The 16,276-nt window shown below is 36.3% G+C and overlaps 2 protein-coding genes across 2 annotated transcripts in view; one reads left to right on the top strand and one right to left on the bottom strand.

The window, feature by feature from the left end:
* Positions 1 to 7,686, bottom strand: part of LOC110451365 (cleavage and polyadenylation specificity factor subunit 3-like) — a 33,016-nt gene extending 25,330 nt beyond the window's left edge. Inside the window, 4 exon segments of the mRNA XM_021499334.1 lie at positions 217 to 345; positions 1,534 to 1,631; positions 1,822 to 1,885; positions 7,586 to 7,686. Of these exon segments, the coding sequence (XP_021355009.1) occupies positions 217 to 345; positions 1,534 to 1,631; positions 1,822 to 1,885; positions 7,586 to 7,671 (377 nt within the window). The 5' untranslated portion in view covers positions 7,672 to 7,686.
* Positions 7,687 to 7,910: 224 nt separating this feature from the next.
* The window catches only part of LOC110451374 (peptide chain release factor 1-like, mitochondrial), a 24,986-nt gene continuing 16,620 nt past the window's right edge, over positions 7,911 to 16,276 (top strand). The window contains exons 1-5 of the mRNA XM_021499347.1: positions 7,911 to 7,976; positions 11,361 to 12,014; positions 13,449 to 13,537; positions 13,734 to 13,920; positions 16,095 to 16,258. Of these exons, the coding sequence (XP_021355022.1) occupies positions 11,468 to 12,014; positions 13,449 to 13,537; positions 13,734 to 13,920; positions 16,095 to 16,258 (987 nt within the window). The 5' untranslated portion in view covers positions 7,911 to 7,976; positions 11,361 to 11,467. The remainder of the gene's footprint in view (positions 7,977 to 11,360; positions 12,015 to 13,448; positions 13,538 to 13,733; positions 13,921 to 16,094; positions 16,259 to 16,276) is intronic.

Raw genomic sequence — 16,276 nt, 5'->3', positions numbered from 1 at the left:
CACATGGGTGTATGACTATTACACATGGGTGTATGATTATTACACAAGGGTGTATGATTATTACACATGGTGGGTATATGGTTATTACACAAGGGTGTATGATTATTACACATGGTCAGTTAGTAAATTGTAAAGTTAAGTTAAAACTTAGCTAAACTTCACTGTCCTCTCAAAATGTAATTATATAAAGACCACACTTAAAAGCATCGATCTTACCTGACTTTTACGTAATCTGATAGTAGCCATCTAAATATAGCTTTGGTGGCATGTGTCATAAAGCAGCGGCCTTTGAATTCTGTTTTCTCCAAAAAGAAAGGTAAAGCACCACAATGATCGAGATGGAAACTGAAAAAGAACACAAACAAGCGTTCAATAGGTGTTAACATTGTTGTGATCATCTTATTTTACTTTAAGGTTGAGTGTCCCAGCACTCTGCGTTGTATCTCCAACAAAGAAGAGTTCCGTTAGATTAATATTTGTCCGACTTTACTCCGTGTTAAATACTTAAGATAAGAGTTCCCCACTGCGTTTCTACTTTCTATAATAGTATAATAGCTTACCATCTGCTGTTAGAAAGTCAAATACCATGGCCAAGTTCAAGGGGGACATAAAAACTCACCTCTTCACGTCTGCATTTTAGAATCTTTGCAAAGACGTCATGTAAATACCACCCTTTTATTTGTTCAATTATGTGCACATTGCTTGTTAAATGTATGAAAGTGATTGCAAGCCTTTGTTGTTTGTGTAACCAAGGTAAATAATACGGGTACGACAGAGTCTTCACGCGCGCGCATTGCGTCACGTCACAGGTAGTGGGAATCCGTGCTCCACGGATTCCACGTCTACCCGTGACCACCCTTACCTGACACATCACCCGACCCACACACTCTAGCTATCACCCGTTGAGAAAGGAGCTCTCAATTGCACATTACCAAGCATCACCCCATAGTCCCTGGTAAGTCTGTGTTTTATCATTACTTCATTCCATTTCTATGTATTCATATTCATGTCGTTGTAAATGAGTGTATATGATAGTGTGTGTACAGCGAGAGTGTATTTATACCTGTTACATATTATTGTTACAGGCTCCCTTGTACTCATCATCATCATCATCATCATCATCTACATTATTGAATAAAGACATCAAAGTATCATCAAATAGTCTCGAGTTCTACATTTGTTTTCACAATTATAACTATTACTATTATCCATGTTGTAAAGCGCCTTAGAGTAATTTTACAAATTATATAGGGCGCTATATAAATGTTTTATATTATTATTATTATTATTATTTCTACCGGTCATAAAAAGTTATTCCGACTCGGTTTCCTTCATCTACATACACAGACAATTATAGGTTTAAGGGAGTTAGAGCATTTTGAAAGCATCCTTAGTGAAGGGACAGACGAGTATAATTGACAAAGCATAACAGCAGGATCCCTTTAACAGTTCCTGAGATGAACACTTATTATTGTTGACATTGAGTTCAACTGTAATCCCTGTTTTTTACAGGTGTTTATAACCATCACTTACTGACTCATCAACAGTAGATCAATCTCTTCCACATCCACCAGATCTAAGAAAGGAAGGGAGGCCATGCCATTCAGTCCAGGATGTATACCACAGTCCAGCTGTAGTAGATAATGTAAAAGATCATTAAAAAAAATGTAATTTCACTTTCATGTGGTCAATTTGGATTCAAGCGAAACTGAACACACATTATCACAACCAAGTTTCCATTTTCATACACGTCTGATATTTAGTAAATATGCACATAAGTTATGATAATGATTGTATTGAAAAACTTTGCTTTGACATTACCATAATTTTCTTTCCTTTGAACTCCAGAAGGTGACATGACCGGCCCACCTCTTGCCCTGCACCCCTACAACATCAAATATATCACATGAAGTTACACACAATAAATTTCCAATACTATTTTTGTTTATTTCATCACCTTTATTTCTTCATTAAAGTCCTGTAAGATATGGTTTTCTTTTCAGAAATAAATTATCAAAGTTATTGTCACGGCATAGAAAACCAATTCATACATTTTTTGTTAGTTGTACAGAAATCCTGAAGGAACTGTTAGAAAAAAGGAAAAGTTGTCCTTCAAAAGATTTGGTGTAAAACAATGGGCATTATATTGAGATTAACATCAGCCATACATGGCCAGTTAAAATCTGTTACATACCCAATTTGACTGCAACCAAACCCCTGCTTGGTAATAAGACACCCCATCCCCTCCTCCTCTTATCTGGAACTTAATTATATAAACTTATCCAGAAACATAACCCCATTTTATGATTTCCTAACCCAAGACTTTATTTCTGTAAAACGACAAGCTCATTTGTAAAGGTCCACTGAAACATTAAAATGGGCATCCCTCCTTTTTGTACACAAAATTAACTAGAACACTGACAGGTCAGTAAGGGCCCCGTCTTGTGACAATATATCCCCCATAATCATCAAGAAGCAATCTGTCCAGACAGCTGAGCTTGACGTTTGACATTTGGAGTCCAAAAAGAATCGCAAGGAAGCAAAATATACATTTTACATGTACTATGATGTGAGTCTTGTTTCCTTCCACTTCCATATTTGCTGGGCTAACAGAAATGTAAATACCGGTGCAATACTCATTTGTAAGCTTTAATTTGTTTTATTTCACCTTATATACCTCCTCCATCAAGAGCCAGGTTCAAAGTCAGAGACCCACTTTGTCTTTGACATTTGGACCCAAATGACCTTGACCATTAACCCAGTGACCCTGATCTTTGGTCAGTTGACTGATTCTTTAATTCCGACCAACTTTGCTTCATAATATCATAACAAAACGTTCATCAGTGAAAAATACAAAACTTGACCTTGACCCTTTGGACCCCGTAACATGGACCTAAGGTCAGTTGACTCTGTGTTAAGTTCTGAACAAGTTTGCTACATAATAACATAAAAAAAAGTTCATCAGTAAAAAGATATAATAATTGACCTTGACATTGACCATGACCTTAAGTCAGTTGACTCCTTTTTAAATTCGGACCAACTTTGCTTTGTAATGGCATAACAAAATGTTCATCAGTGAAAAGATACAAAATTTGACCTTGCCCTTTGACCCAGTGACCTTGCCCTTTGGTCAAATGACTCCTTGTTTAATTCCAACAAACATTGCTTCAAAGTGTCATAATGAAATGTTCATCAACAAAAAATACTAAATTTTACCTTGACCTTTGACCGAGTGACCTTGACCTTAAGTCAGTTGACTCTTTGTTAAATTCCAACCAACTTTGCTTCATAAAGTCATAAAAATATGTTCATCAAGGAAAAAATACAAAATTTGATCGTGACCTTTGACCCAGTGACCTTGACCTTTGGTCATTTTACTCCTTGTTTAATTCTGACCAACATTGCTGCATAATGTCATAACAAAATGTTCATCATGGAAAAGATACAAAATGTAACCTTCACCTTTGACCCAGACCTTTGGTCAATTGACTCCTTGTTTTATTCTGAGCAACATCGCTTCAAAGAGTCATACCAAAATGTTCACCAGTGAAAAGATACATAATATAACCTTGACCTTTGACCCAGTGACCTTGACATTTGGTCAGGTTGACTCCTTGTTTAATTCTGATCAACTTTGCTTCATCATGTCACAACAAAATGTTCATTAGTGAAAAGATGCAAAATTTGACCTTGACCTTTGAATCTAATGACGTTGACCTTTGACCTTGACTTTTTACCTCAATGTGTATTTTTGTGAACTGAACATCTCGACCAAGTTTCATGTACATCGGTCAATAAATACCAAAGTTATCAGCCAAGAACAAAATTTGTGGACGGACAGACAGATTTATTGCTTTAGGGCAACCGTATCAATAAAATGCCAGAAAGATACTTAACTTATAACTATACTTCGGTTGCTATGCTGTGTCATTTACAATAATATGATCATGTTAATTCTTAATAACACACTGTGACATGTGTAAGAAGGGAAAATATACTGATGTCACAAATAATGAGGAAAGGCAATATCAAAGACATTGAAGAATCTCACAAAGTTCTGAAGGTTGAGATTTCTGTCATAGCCTTAAAAATTACACTACTAGGGGATGATACTTTTTCTCCCATTCTATCGATTAGTTTGTGCAATTGGAGACATTGTGCAATTGGGTACAATTCTAAAGAGTGGTGATAAAATTTAAGAAAATGTAAGTTCACTTGCAATGCTTGATCACAATATATTTCATTCAAACAGACTAATTTTATACCTGTTGTCTTTTACAGACAAACACATTTCAGTTGTGTTCAAATACATGTACATGTATGTTCCACTTTAATGTCTAAATGGACAAGTCATTATAAGATTTAAAAGAAATGTTAGTCCTACGATACCTTCAAATCTTTCTGAAATATCCACTAACTTAGCTGTACACTCAGCTGATCCCTGAACAGATCATAACTTTCAATTCAATTCAAGTTTATTCGGTAAAAAGGTACAACAACATAACAATTTCATACAGTACCCTATACATGTTTTGGCACTAATAATTTATATGGCTGATTACATTATAAAACATATTAATGTAAAATTATATAAGTCTCTAAAAACAAGTTATCACAATTTTATAAATTACAAGGTAGGTAACGGTTATTCGTACGAAAAATAAAATGACTAAAATAAATGTTGCTCTTAAAACCAGGATTACTCAGAAAGCCCTGAAGCTTATTTCCACTGGGGTCAATTAAAAGACACATAAACACTACTTTCTCTTAGTTCCAAAGAGGATGCATTCAGTTTTCCCCAGATGTAGTGACAGTTTGTTATCAACTAGCCAATCTGTTTTTTTGTTGTTTTTTGGTGGGGGGGGGGTTCGGAAAGGAAACTGTTTTTGTTTAATAGATTTTACCCTGACTATTATCAACACATACTCTAGAACTATAACGCTAACATGGCACTTAAATTCGCTGAATTGGATGATGTTATACCATACGAAGCATTTCATATACTAATATTTACCATATAATAACGTTTGTGCGAAGTCTGTTCACCATCGTGACTCTAACCGGAAATCAGACACTGGATTATAATACAATTTTAATAAGAATAGAGTACGGACAATAATATCCGGAAGTTTATTTTTTTATATCAAAATGTGAATTTATACTTATTTGTTAATATATATATATGTAAGACGAATACTGATACTTGATAGAATATTTTGAACAGTATGTACATTATTTAAAGGTGATTATTGACGCCCATGTACATTGTATGTATATTTATATATATGTTTATGTCATAAAATTTTGAAAATATAATAATAATAAAAAAACAAGAGGCCCAGAGGGCCTGTATCGCTCACCTGAATATGTTTAAAATAATTGGTATGAAGTAGGTGCAGCTGTAAGTAGATATGAAATTTCAGAAAGATCCATCCAGTACTTGAGATATATATAGCGAGAACAAACTTCAAACAGAGCCCCACCCCTATATGCAACCTAGGGGGGTCCCATATAAAATAAAATCCCATAATCCCGACGGTCAAAGAAGTATTTTAAGACCTCTATTTCTCCTATTGGGCCCCGCCCTTCTGCCCCTTGGGAGACCACACCCACTGCATGCTTATACAAAATTGAGTCCCATTGATGCTCCAGACTAAATATTAGGATAAAATCCCTTAATATGTATGGTAGAAGAAGGATTTTAAAGGTTTTACCTATATTTCCCCTATTGGGTCCCGCCCTCTGTCTCCAGAGGGGTCAGACACACCGTTTATACAAAATTGAGTCCCTTTTGCCAAAAGATGATCCAGACTAAATTAGGATAATATCCCTTAATCCCTATGGTAGAAGAAGGATTATAAAGGTTTTACCAATATTTCCCCTATTGGGCCCCGCCCCTCAGGTCCCAGGGGGGCTACACCCACCGTTTTTATACAAAATTGGTTCTCCAAATTTGGTCAAAATCTGCTCAGTCGTTCATGACAAGTAGCGTTTTAAAGGAAAAATTGACAGACGGACGGATGACGGATGCTGCGGTATGGCATAAGCTCACCATGGTCCTTCGGTGAGCTAAAAACTAGCCAATCTGAATATGATTTTAGAACTTGGCTAAATTTGGTTGATATAAATTTTGGGTCAGAGTGAGAAAAGAGAATTGTACTGTCATTAGCATATAAAATAAGTTTGCAAGCAGGATCTATACTAATTTGCATGTCATTTACATAAGTTAGAAATAATAAAGGGCCTAAAATACCCCCTTGAGGAACTCCACAATCAACTTCAGCTTCTTTTAGATTTTATTCCATTTACATAAACAATTTGTTTTCTTTTTTGCAGATAAGACTGGAACCATTTAACAGATTTAACTCCCATAATTTCCAATTTGTTACAAAATATATGGTGATCGACTGTGTCGAAAGCTTTCTGCAGGTCAAGCATTATCATACCTGTGAATAATCCCTTAGCAGTTTGTTTTTTAATATGATCAAATAGATGAATTAAAGAAGTGTCTGTAGAATAACAACTTCTGAATCCAGATTGTAACTCATAGAGTATATCATTATAAACTAGAAAATTCAAGAATTTTGGAAAATGTGTGTAGTATGCTCACAGGTCTATAATTTTCAACTTGAACTTTATCTTTTTTCTTGAATATAGGTTTAATTTTTGCTAGCTTGAGTTCATCGGGTACTGATACAGTATTTATAGATGTATTAATGAGAAGTAGGAAATCTCAATACATCGGCCCCGTCTTTCAAAAGTCTAGCAGGTATTCCGTGTAGACCGGTGCTTTTGTAAGGGTTGATATTGCAAAGTTCTCAATGAACAAAATCTTCAGAAGTATGTTTCAGATGAAAACTTACATTTCTAGATTTTCTAGTTTTGTAAAAAAAAAAAAATCTGAGCCAAAATTAAAAATATTCTTTGGATCGGGTAGTCTACTAAGCTTGAGGCAATGGTAGTGAAAAAGTTATTGAAAAAATTGGCTATAGTATGACCGTCAAAACAGCTTTAATCCTTAATATTTAAGACAATGTTGGAATTGGATTTTTTTTTTATTTTTTTCATATAATTTTATTCCTAGATGATAGATCTTTAAATTGTTGCCAGTTTTTTGGGTTTGTTACGATTTTCTTCAACCTTGTTTTGAAAAAAAATCTGATTTTGCTGTTTTGATTACTCTTTGGATCTTATTTCTAAGTAGACAAAAAAAAATGTAGTCAAGACTCATTATTGTGTTTTTTATATTGAAGCAAGAATTTATCTCTCAAACGAATATTGTCTAAAATATCAGAGTTCATCCATGGTTCAGTTCTCTGCTTCAGTCTAATTTCTTTGACTGGAGTTAATCCAAAACTTTCATAAATATTTCTTTAAATTTTGACCAAGATTCCTCCTGACTCTGAGCACAAAAATATTCTTCCCAATTAGCATTAAGAAGCTTTTCTTTGAAGAGATCTTTGTTGTAATTTTTTGTAGATCTTATTTTCACTGTATTGTGTTTCTTAATTGAGCCTTAAGCGACATTTAAAAGCTTATCGGACGAACAAACAAACAGAACAGTTTTAATGAAAATCATATTTACAATGGCGTAATGATGAGTTCATCGCTTTCCTCAATGGGGATTCTGTAAGACTCTGTAAGGCTTTCCGTCTTTCTTTTGGTGGCCATCCTTTCTGTGGGAAAATGAGCAGCGCTGGTTAATACATTTTGCAAATGATATTTTGTCACAAAACGCGAATAGATATTAAACGAAAAATAAAATTTCAATTGTAGTGAAAAAATTACACATCATTGTGAATTTTACAGTTAATTTCTAGTGATAAAATTAATTCAATGATATGTATTCATACTTAGACAAGATTTTATTAATACTTCTTTCCGCGCAAAAATCATAAATTTGGTCAAAACCAAGATGTCTGCGCCCATTGGAACAAGCATCTTCGTGAACTGACTTTGTACGACATTAACATTTGGTGAGCATCGCGTATTTCTTAAACTTAATTAAGACTTAAAACACTGTCGAGTGAATTAATTATCTTTACGAGATTATGACATTTACAAGCAATGCAGTCAGTTATCCTTCATCGGGGTTACTCAGGGTTATTCAGGTCGGGGGTCGGGGTTACTCTAGCTGCGATAACGTAGCTTTCTGACGACGAGAGAATGTTTTTATATATTGCGTCGTCAGAGCTACGAAGCGGTCCTATGCCAACTAATGGAGCAAAATCAAAAGTGTTAATCTGTAAGATTGCATATAGTTCACGCCTCGTACGAGTATAATATTATCAAAATATTGCATAATTGTTGAAAAAACGAATCCTTACCCATGCAAAAACACTTTTACGAAATTAACAAAGTCAGGCTTGCGGAAAAAATAGAAACGACCGTCATGACAGATCACGCGTGATGTTATCTCAATTAGCCTTTCTATATATGGCCTGCATGGCCAAATAAAGTATTACTACTGATGCCATGACAGATCACGCGTGATGTTATCTCAATTAGCCTTTCTATATATGGCCTGCATGGCGAAATAAAGTATTACTACTGATGCCGCCATGTTTACTACAATTTCCATATTTGGTCATGACACCCATATTTGGACATCTGACCTATATCGGAAGAGAGATGAACTTTCCAACATGGCGGTCAATTCAGATTTCGATTACGCTTGCTACGTTAACTTGATCATTTAACGACATTTTAGGCAGAGTTAAACTTCAAGTAATGTGCAGGATATCAACAGAAATAGTTCATACTACAACCTTATTTATGGATGCGGACCAATGTGCCATCAATTAATTCTAAAATCGCCCCGGTGTGATTCACACCGGGCTTGCTCCATTACAAGGCATGGGATCGATTTAATACCCGGCCGGGCTAGAGGAGGCAGGGTATTAATATTAGTACTAGGGTTACTCAGGTTGGTTACTCCGGTCGGGGGTCGGGGTTACTAAGGTTGGGGTTACTCAGGTCTGGTCAGGTCGGGGGTCGGGGTTACTCAGGTCAGGGTTACTCAGGTCAGGGTTACTCAGGTTGGTTACTCAGGTTGGGGGTTGGGGTTACTCAGGTCGGGGTTACTAAGGTTGGTGTTACTCAGGTCTGTTCAGGTCGGGGGTCAGGGTTGCTCGAACATCGAACGATTTCATCAGTAACATCGACTTGTAAAAAATGTAGAATTGTTTCTGAACAATAAAATCCGCAGGAGATACGACAAAAATACAACATATGCATTGAAAATGTCAAATTAATTGTTTGTGCAAAAAAAGGACATCAATGCAGGTATGGAGCAACGCTTGTTGCCATTTTTTGCAAGCCTGTATGACCAGAAGGACAAAAGTTTTTGAAGCCTTCATATAGCATAGAACTAATGCACTCTAATTTTCCCGTAGGCTCACACTGCTCGGCCGATCGCTTCACGATCATCCGAGAGTGGCCACTATAAGTAATGGAGGTGATGCAATTTGTTATTCAAACAAAGATTTAGACAACTGAAATAGCATATTTCTGTGCACAATTGCATCTCATTGTATCTTTAATTGGATTATGTTGAAAGAATGACGCCCTTTTTTGCTCAAAGTTTTTAAAAGAACTTTTTGTGTTTTTTTTTCACTTTATTCCCCATTTCAGTAATAAAATTGTTATTCAAATGGGTAACTGTTACCCAAATGGAGGATTATTACCCATATGAGCCATTTTATCCAACCTGTTACTGCTAATTACCATACAATTCTTACACAATATCATTTGCCTTAGGGGAAAGTAGCATGAAATTACGATGTTTACGGTAACGTACAAGATTCCCGTTTAGGATTTCCAATGTTGAAATGTGTAAAAGTACATTTAAAGAAAATGAAGAACAAAAAAGGTAAAAGACAATCTTTTGAAGAACTGATCAAAATCCTTTCGGAGCGGAACAGGACTGGGTTGATCATAGGTGACCAGGTAGCTCAATTGGTAGAGAGCCTGTCTAGAGTTCGGAGGGTTCTGGGTTCGAATCCTGGCCTGGCCGTGCATTTTTCCTCTCATGTTACAGTGGTGCCTGTGACAAACCCTTGATTCAAGCATTTGGTGTATGCTTGACAAGGGGAAACCTGAGTCTAGGTTGTAAATAGTTGAGTCTTCAGGGACGACGAATTAGAAAAAGGAGGGAGGAATGTAGTGGAACCGGACTCAGGTAGCTCAACTGGTAGAGCATCCATCTATAGTTCAGAGGGTCCCAGGTTCGAACCCTTGTCAGGTCATGCATTTGTCCTCTCCTGTTGCACTTTAATGGTGGGCACCAAGATCCTTCTAAGATTTCTGGCTTGGGTTGGTAGTTTAACTTTACATGCTATAAACCATACTTGCCAACTTTTTGAAATTTCCACGGGGGATATTCTGCATGCTCAAAATTAAAACCTAAATAAAATGTGAGTATAAATAACCCCTAGAGACAAAATAACAATTTTAAAAGACATATTTTGAGCTGTTCTTTCAGATAAAATCATAAGTTTTTCAAAATCAATAAGATCTTCATATATAGGATTTTTTTTAGTAAATTCACTGGTTGAAAATGCTAAATTTAAGGAGTCTCCCTGATCCTAATTATGATGGCAACTATGATAAACTAACTTTGGAAAGTGGCTTAAAACACTATCTGACTGCAGGTCACATTTTTTGGATATCTGTCTGATTAATGATTAAATTAAGAATTTGGTGGATTTCCCATAGCAGACTGTCATGAAGAAATCTTCCAAGTGTTCAAAATGTATAAATTTAAGACAATTTTGTACTCTCTCTGATTCCATTACCCAAAATGGAACACTATTTAAAGGACAGACAGTTTACATACAAAAGTAACTGGCAGTATTTGAAATAATCTTTTTCATTTCCTGCAACTTTTGACACTTTCTAATAAATTATAGTCGTAAATTTGTTGAAATATTAATTAGAACAATATTTTTCTACATTTACCAATTTGGTGTGATAGTCACATTGCTGTGCTGTATGTATATAGCGTTCCTCAGGAACAGTTTCACTGCATTTTTTCAGGCTTAACTGTTGATAGTTAGTTGGTTATAATTAAAATGCTGTCTAGCGTTCTTAGTCCCAAGGTTAAAGTTCTGCTCTGGCCCTGTTGCTATTTCCTTCTCCTGTTACAGTGGTTGCCAAAATGTCAAGTATTCAAATCATACCCTGTCTTTTGCAAGGATATTTTTATCGCAAAATGTGTAAAGTCCATGAATGGTCACATCACTGTAAATCACTTTGTTTTAATGATAATAATTCAACAGACGTTGCCATGGGAATTTAAATATATTAAATGAATGATAGGTTATATACATGTACATATATTTCCTTTAATCTGGTTCTAGTTGATGGACGCCAAGTTGTCGCTGTAATTTTGTGAAGTCATAAGAAGATGCCCTCATCTCTCAACTTGAAAAAATAATTACTGAAAAGCTGGAGGCAAACAAGGACAATGAGCAGATTATGTTACCTGCTACGATTGTTTCAACAAAGAGGATTTCATAAATGTCTGAATGCATTTCAGTATAAAGACAATAAATATTACAGAACTTTATCAAAGAGAAAGCATGTTTTAAGTCATCAAGTTGTAAAACAGGCACCATTTGATTTAAATGGTCGGCTCAGTGTAGGTAACAGGACACTCGCATCACAAAGTCATGGAAAACCATGCAGTTCCTTTTCTTATGTGTGTGGAATTTGTAACAGACAAACTGATCCTCAAAACATTCTAAAGAGTTTGTTACATTGTCCGACGTTAGAAAAGACGATTGGGGTCATCAGTGTTCGTGGCTACTCTTCACCGGCTTCTGGTGTATCCTTTGAGCTTTTACAAAAATATCTGGATACGCTTAATGATGAATATGTTGAACTACAAAACAAATCCCATATTGGGAAAAGTGAGGGAAGACGGAAGAAGAGTTTGCAGTCTATGATGGAACTCCGTGAAGACTTCCTTCAGAAACTGAAAGATTATACTACTTTGACAACATTGATTTCAGGTAAACACAGATTTCTATTGCTTTGTTAAAAGTATTATGCGGCGTTCACACAGTGCCGATTATGCCTCCTGTTTGAGATCAGACAGCGCTACGACACGAAAAGCGAAAAAGTCAGATTACTATCCTCAATGATCTGGAATGTCCTATCATTGTCTGAACGCAGTCGTATTCGTTTGTAACAGAGTCCTATGGATCGGGAATGGTCCGGAGAGGTCGGCCAAGCACTCCCGACAGTTAGGTGCGTACCGTAACTTTCAGGAAACTCAGCCGATTTTGTTTAGTCGGATTACAATCGTGACTATGTCGTGACAGATTCTGCTGTATCGGATCAAAATCGTAACAATATCCTGTGTTGTCTGGATGGTGTCGTGTGGATCGGGACGCTGTTGTGATGAATGGGCAAGATTTAGAGAAATGTTTCATTGCCATTTCTAGCCGATTAGTTTCAGATTGCGTCCAGATCTTGCCGAATGCGTCGGTTCACTATCCGGTCACTGTCTGATATCTGTCGAATGGCGTTCGGGAGAATCCGGATGCTGTCGGGACAGATTCTTTTACCATGCAGAAGATACAAATATGATCAGATTTGGATTAAGAACAGGAGAATCGGGATGAATTCGGATGGAAGCGGCTGAATCAGGACGCTTCCTGAACAATATCTGATTGTTGTCGTGATTAAATAAATGCTTTTACAAATTTGTGAATTTCCCGCCACGAATCACAGGATCTTGATCAGATTTTTGACAAATTTTAATCAGGAGTGGTCCTTTGAAGGACGGCAGTAAAAATCATGAATGTGTGACTGAGGCTTTAACAAGGATTTTAATATTTTCTGCCTTATAAGCAACATGAAATGGTCTATTTTTTGGTGTTTAAATCGTTACTGTCCTGTAGCTGACACAAGAGGATCTGCTTTATTTTTTGTGATATTAAGATTTCAATCTGAAAATTCACAGTCATGCATCCTTGATATCCAGGGGTTACACACACCTTTGCTCTCTACACCCCTGGACTATGTCGTTACAAGGTTCTCGCGGTCACGTAACAGTAAAAATTGACAGGCTTTGAAGTTGGGCATCTCTCCTTTGTAATCTTCAAAGGACAGGTATCAGCCTAGTGACTGGTCAGTTTTTTTTTTTACCTGAGACCACTCAAACAGCTATCTTAATGTGCCTTCAATTTTGCTATGACATATTCCAGGGGTGCAGAGAGCGAAAGTGACACTGATAATTGAGGTTTAAAAGAAGGAATTCTCACACTAGTCAAATGTAATGGTTAAGGTAAAGAGTTAATTTTAAGTTGGCCAAATCTCTTTGTTGCGATGCTTATGTCATAAATTTCCTAGAATATTCTGTATACTAACATCGCTTACACAAATTAATTGTATCACAAATCAAATAGTTTTCATCCTTATATCAATTCTCATTTCTGTAGGACTGGGACCCGAAGATGAGGAGATTCGCTACATGGCTGAGCAGGAGAAGAGGGATTACAGAATACAGATAGAGGAATCAAAACAACAGGTTCAGAGACTTAAATCTGAAATATTTTTATTTAATCACTGATGTTTCATTATTTCACACGAAAAGAAAAAACATACTGTTAAAAATGCCACCTGAAAATATTCATTTTCTCTGTGTAAAACAGCTATAATCTCTAACCTTTGTTGTTTGTTTTGGAGCATATTCATGTGAGTGATGAGATAGGTCTTTATGATAGATACTGTCCAGCATCATACCCGAGGAAAGTACAGACAAAAACGACATCGTACTGGAGGTGTCCCAGGGGGTGGGGGGACAGGAGGCGATGCTGTTTGCTGCGGAACTCTTTGACATGTACAGAGGGCTGGCAAAGTTCAAAGGCTGGGAGTTTGTGGAGAATGTTTACGATGATGACACTATAACTGGTATGTACAACTGATCCATTACCTGGCTAATAAGTAAAGACAGATACTTTTTTGGTCACAAAGTCAAATCTCTTGCTAAAATATATTTTTCATTTCATAGTAAGGTAGCATTATTAATATATTCCTGAGGGTTTGTTTCCAAAAACAGATCCCCCTCCTATTTTTTCCAGGTCATTTATTGGGCATATTCAGGGCACCACTCCTGATAGCAAAACCTGAGCATTTCCTCTGTCCAGATTTTAAATTCCTGGACAAATGCTGATTGAAAAATAACATTTTTAAAAAACAGTACAGTCTCCAGTGATGTTTTGTGGACTACAGTTTGCAAAAGTCTCTATCACTAGAAAATAATTCTGTAAATGATAATTATGTCATGAAAATAAACCAGCTTATGCTTTGGCGTGGTGTCTACGGCCGTCTGTCCATCATCCCTTTAGGTGTCAACATCTGATGATGGGGGGCTATCCAAATCACTCCTCGTCCGTGGTCCATCCGTCATTCTGTCTGTCCATCCATCTATCCTTAAACAATTCTTAGTTAGCTATTTCTCAAAGAGTAGTAGAGAGATTTTATCTCAAATTTCAAATGAGGTTTTCCCATGGTTCCTAGTCATGCATATTGAATTTTGTGACATGATCAGAAAACCAAGCTGGCCGACTGGCAGCCATCTTTAATTTTGAAAGTTAAAATTTGTAAGTGTTGTTTTTGAGAAAGTAATGGAGAAACCTTTCTCAAATCTGACATTCAGAGTCCCCATGGTCCCTAGTTATGCATATCAAATTTTGAGACTGATAGGAAAACCAAGATGGCCAATAGGCAGCCATTTTCAATTTTGAGAGTAAAAGTTTGTTTTTAGCGCTTTTGCTCAAAAATGTTCTGGAGGAACCTTTCTCATATCACACATGCAGGGTCCCCATGGTCCCTAGTTATGCCTATCAAATATATAGACTGGAAAACCAAGCTGGCCGACAGATGGCTATAATGAAATTTCATAGTCAAAGTTTGCAGTGCTATTTCTCAGAAATTACACGAGAGATATTTCTAAAATTTCACTTGAAAGTTTCCCATGTTTCTTAGTTATGCATGTCAAATTGTTTGACTGATTGGAAAAACCAAGCTGGCCGACAGGTGGCTATCTTGATTATTTAGAGTTAAAGTTTGTTAGTGCTATTTCGCCGAAAGTACTAGAGGGATCTGTCTAAAATTTCACATGAAGGTTCCCCGTTGTCCTTAATTAACATTATATAACTTTTGGGACTGATAGGAAAACCAAGATGGCCTCCTGACAGCCATCTTGAATTTTGACATTTCTCTGTTTTCTCCAGAAGGAGGAATTGTATATATATCCCCATACATTTCTATCTTTTGCCTTTATCACACTACCATTAATGCCCCCCAATAATTTTCAAACCTGTAGAAAACACTGCATTTCAATTTTGTTATCACTATATTATATATATGTTTCCCATGTATAAAATATCCCAAGCCCTAATGAGAATTTATCTGTCATTGACGGCACTTTTAATTATGTACGAATTACATTGTTTGAGCATTTTGCATAATAGTTATGAAATTCTTGTAAAATAACACTTGTCATTGTGGCAATTCATATATGACAATACAAGGTTTAAGTTAATGTACAAGATTCCCGTAGAGGATTTTCAACGTAGGTAAAATGAAAAGCAAAAACGGTAAAAGATCATCTTTGTAGATCTCATAAAGATCATTTTATGGTGGGTGCCAATATCCTTTTAGAATCTTTGGTTTCTTTTAATAGCTTCTTCTCAATAACAAATAGGCCATAGGTGATAATATTTTGCCAATAGCATGCTAGGATGAAGGGCTAGCAAGTTGTTCAAATGAATGACCTTGACCCACTTTTAAGGTCACTGGGGTAAAATGTTTAAAACACACTTCTTTTGAATGACTAAAATGCTCAGGGTAATGATATTTGGCCAGTAGCATTCCAGATAAAAGGGCTACCAAGGTGGAATAAATGAATCATTTCATCCAAATTCAAGGACACAGTGATGGATTATCCTGGTAAGCATTTTTTTCTGGATAACCAAAAGGCCCAGGACTGTCTTTTTTGACCATAAATGAATTACAAGGTGGGATTATTGAAAACAGAAACTAACTAGTGATGTTAAGGTGTTCACTGTCTTTCGAAACAGGTGGTATAAGGAATGCTTCAGCCTCCATTAAGGGAGAAAGTGTGTACAAGTTCTTCAAGTTTGAGTCTGGTGTTCATCGTGTCCAGAGGGTACCTGCTACAGAAAGCAAAGGAAGGGTCCACACCAGCACCGTTACAGTGGCTGTCCTACCACAGCCTACAGAGGTAGAGTAGTAAAAACAA

Source organism: Mizuhopecten yessoensis, unplaced genomic scaffold (assembly GCF_002113885.1).
Source record: "Mizuhopecten yessoensis strain PY_sf001 unplaced genomic scaffold, ASM211388v2 scaffold5971, whole genome shotgun sequence".
In the NCBI taxonomy this organism is placed as follows: domain Eukaryota; kingdom Metazoa; phylum Mollusca; class Bivalvia; order Pectinida; family Pectinidae; genus Mizuhopecten; species Mizuhopecten yessoensis.
This window is presented reverse-complemented; position numbering and strand designations above follow the sequence as displayed.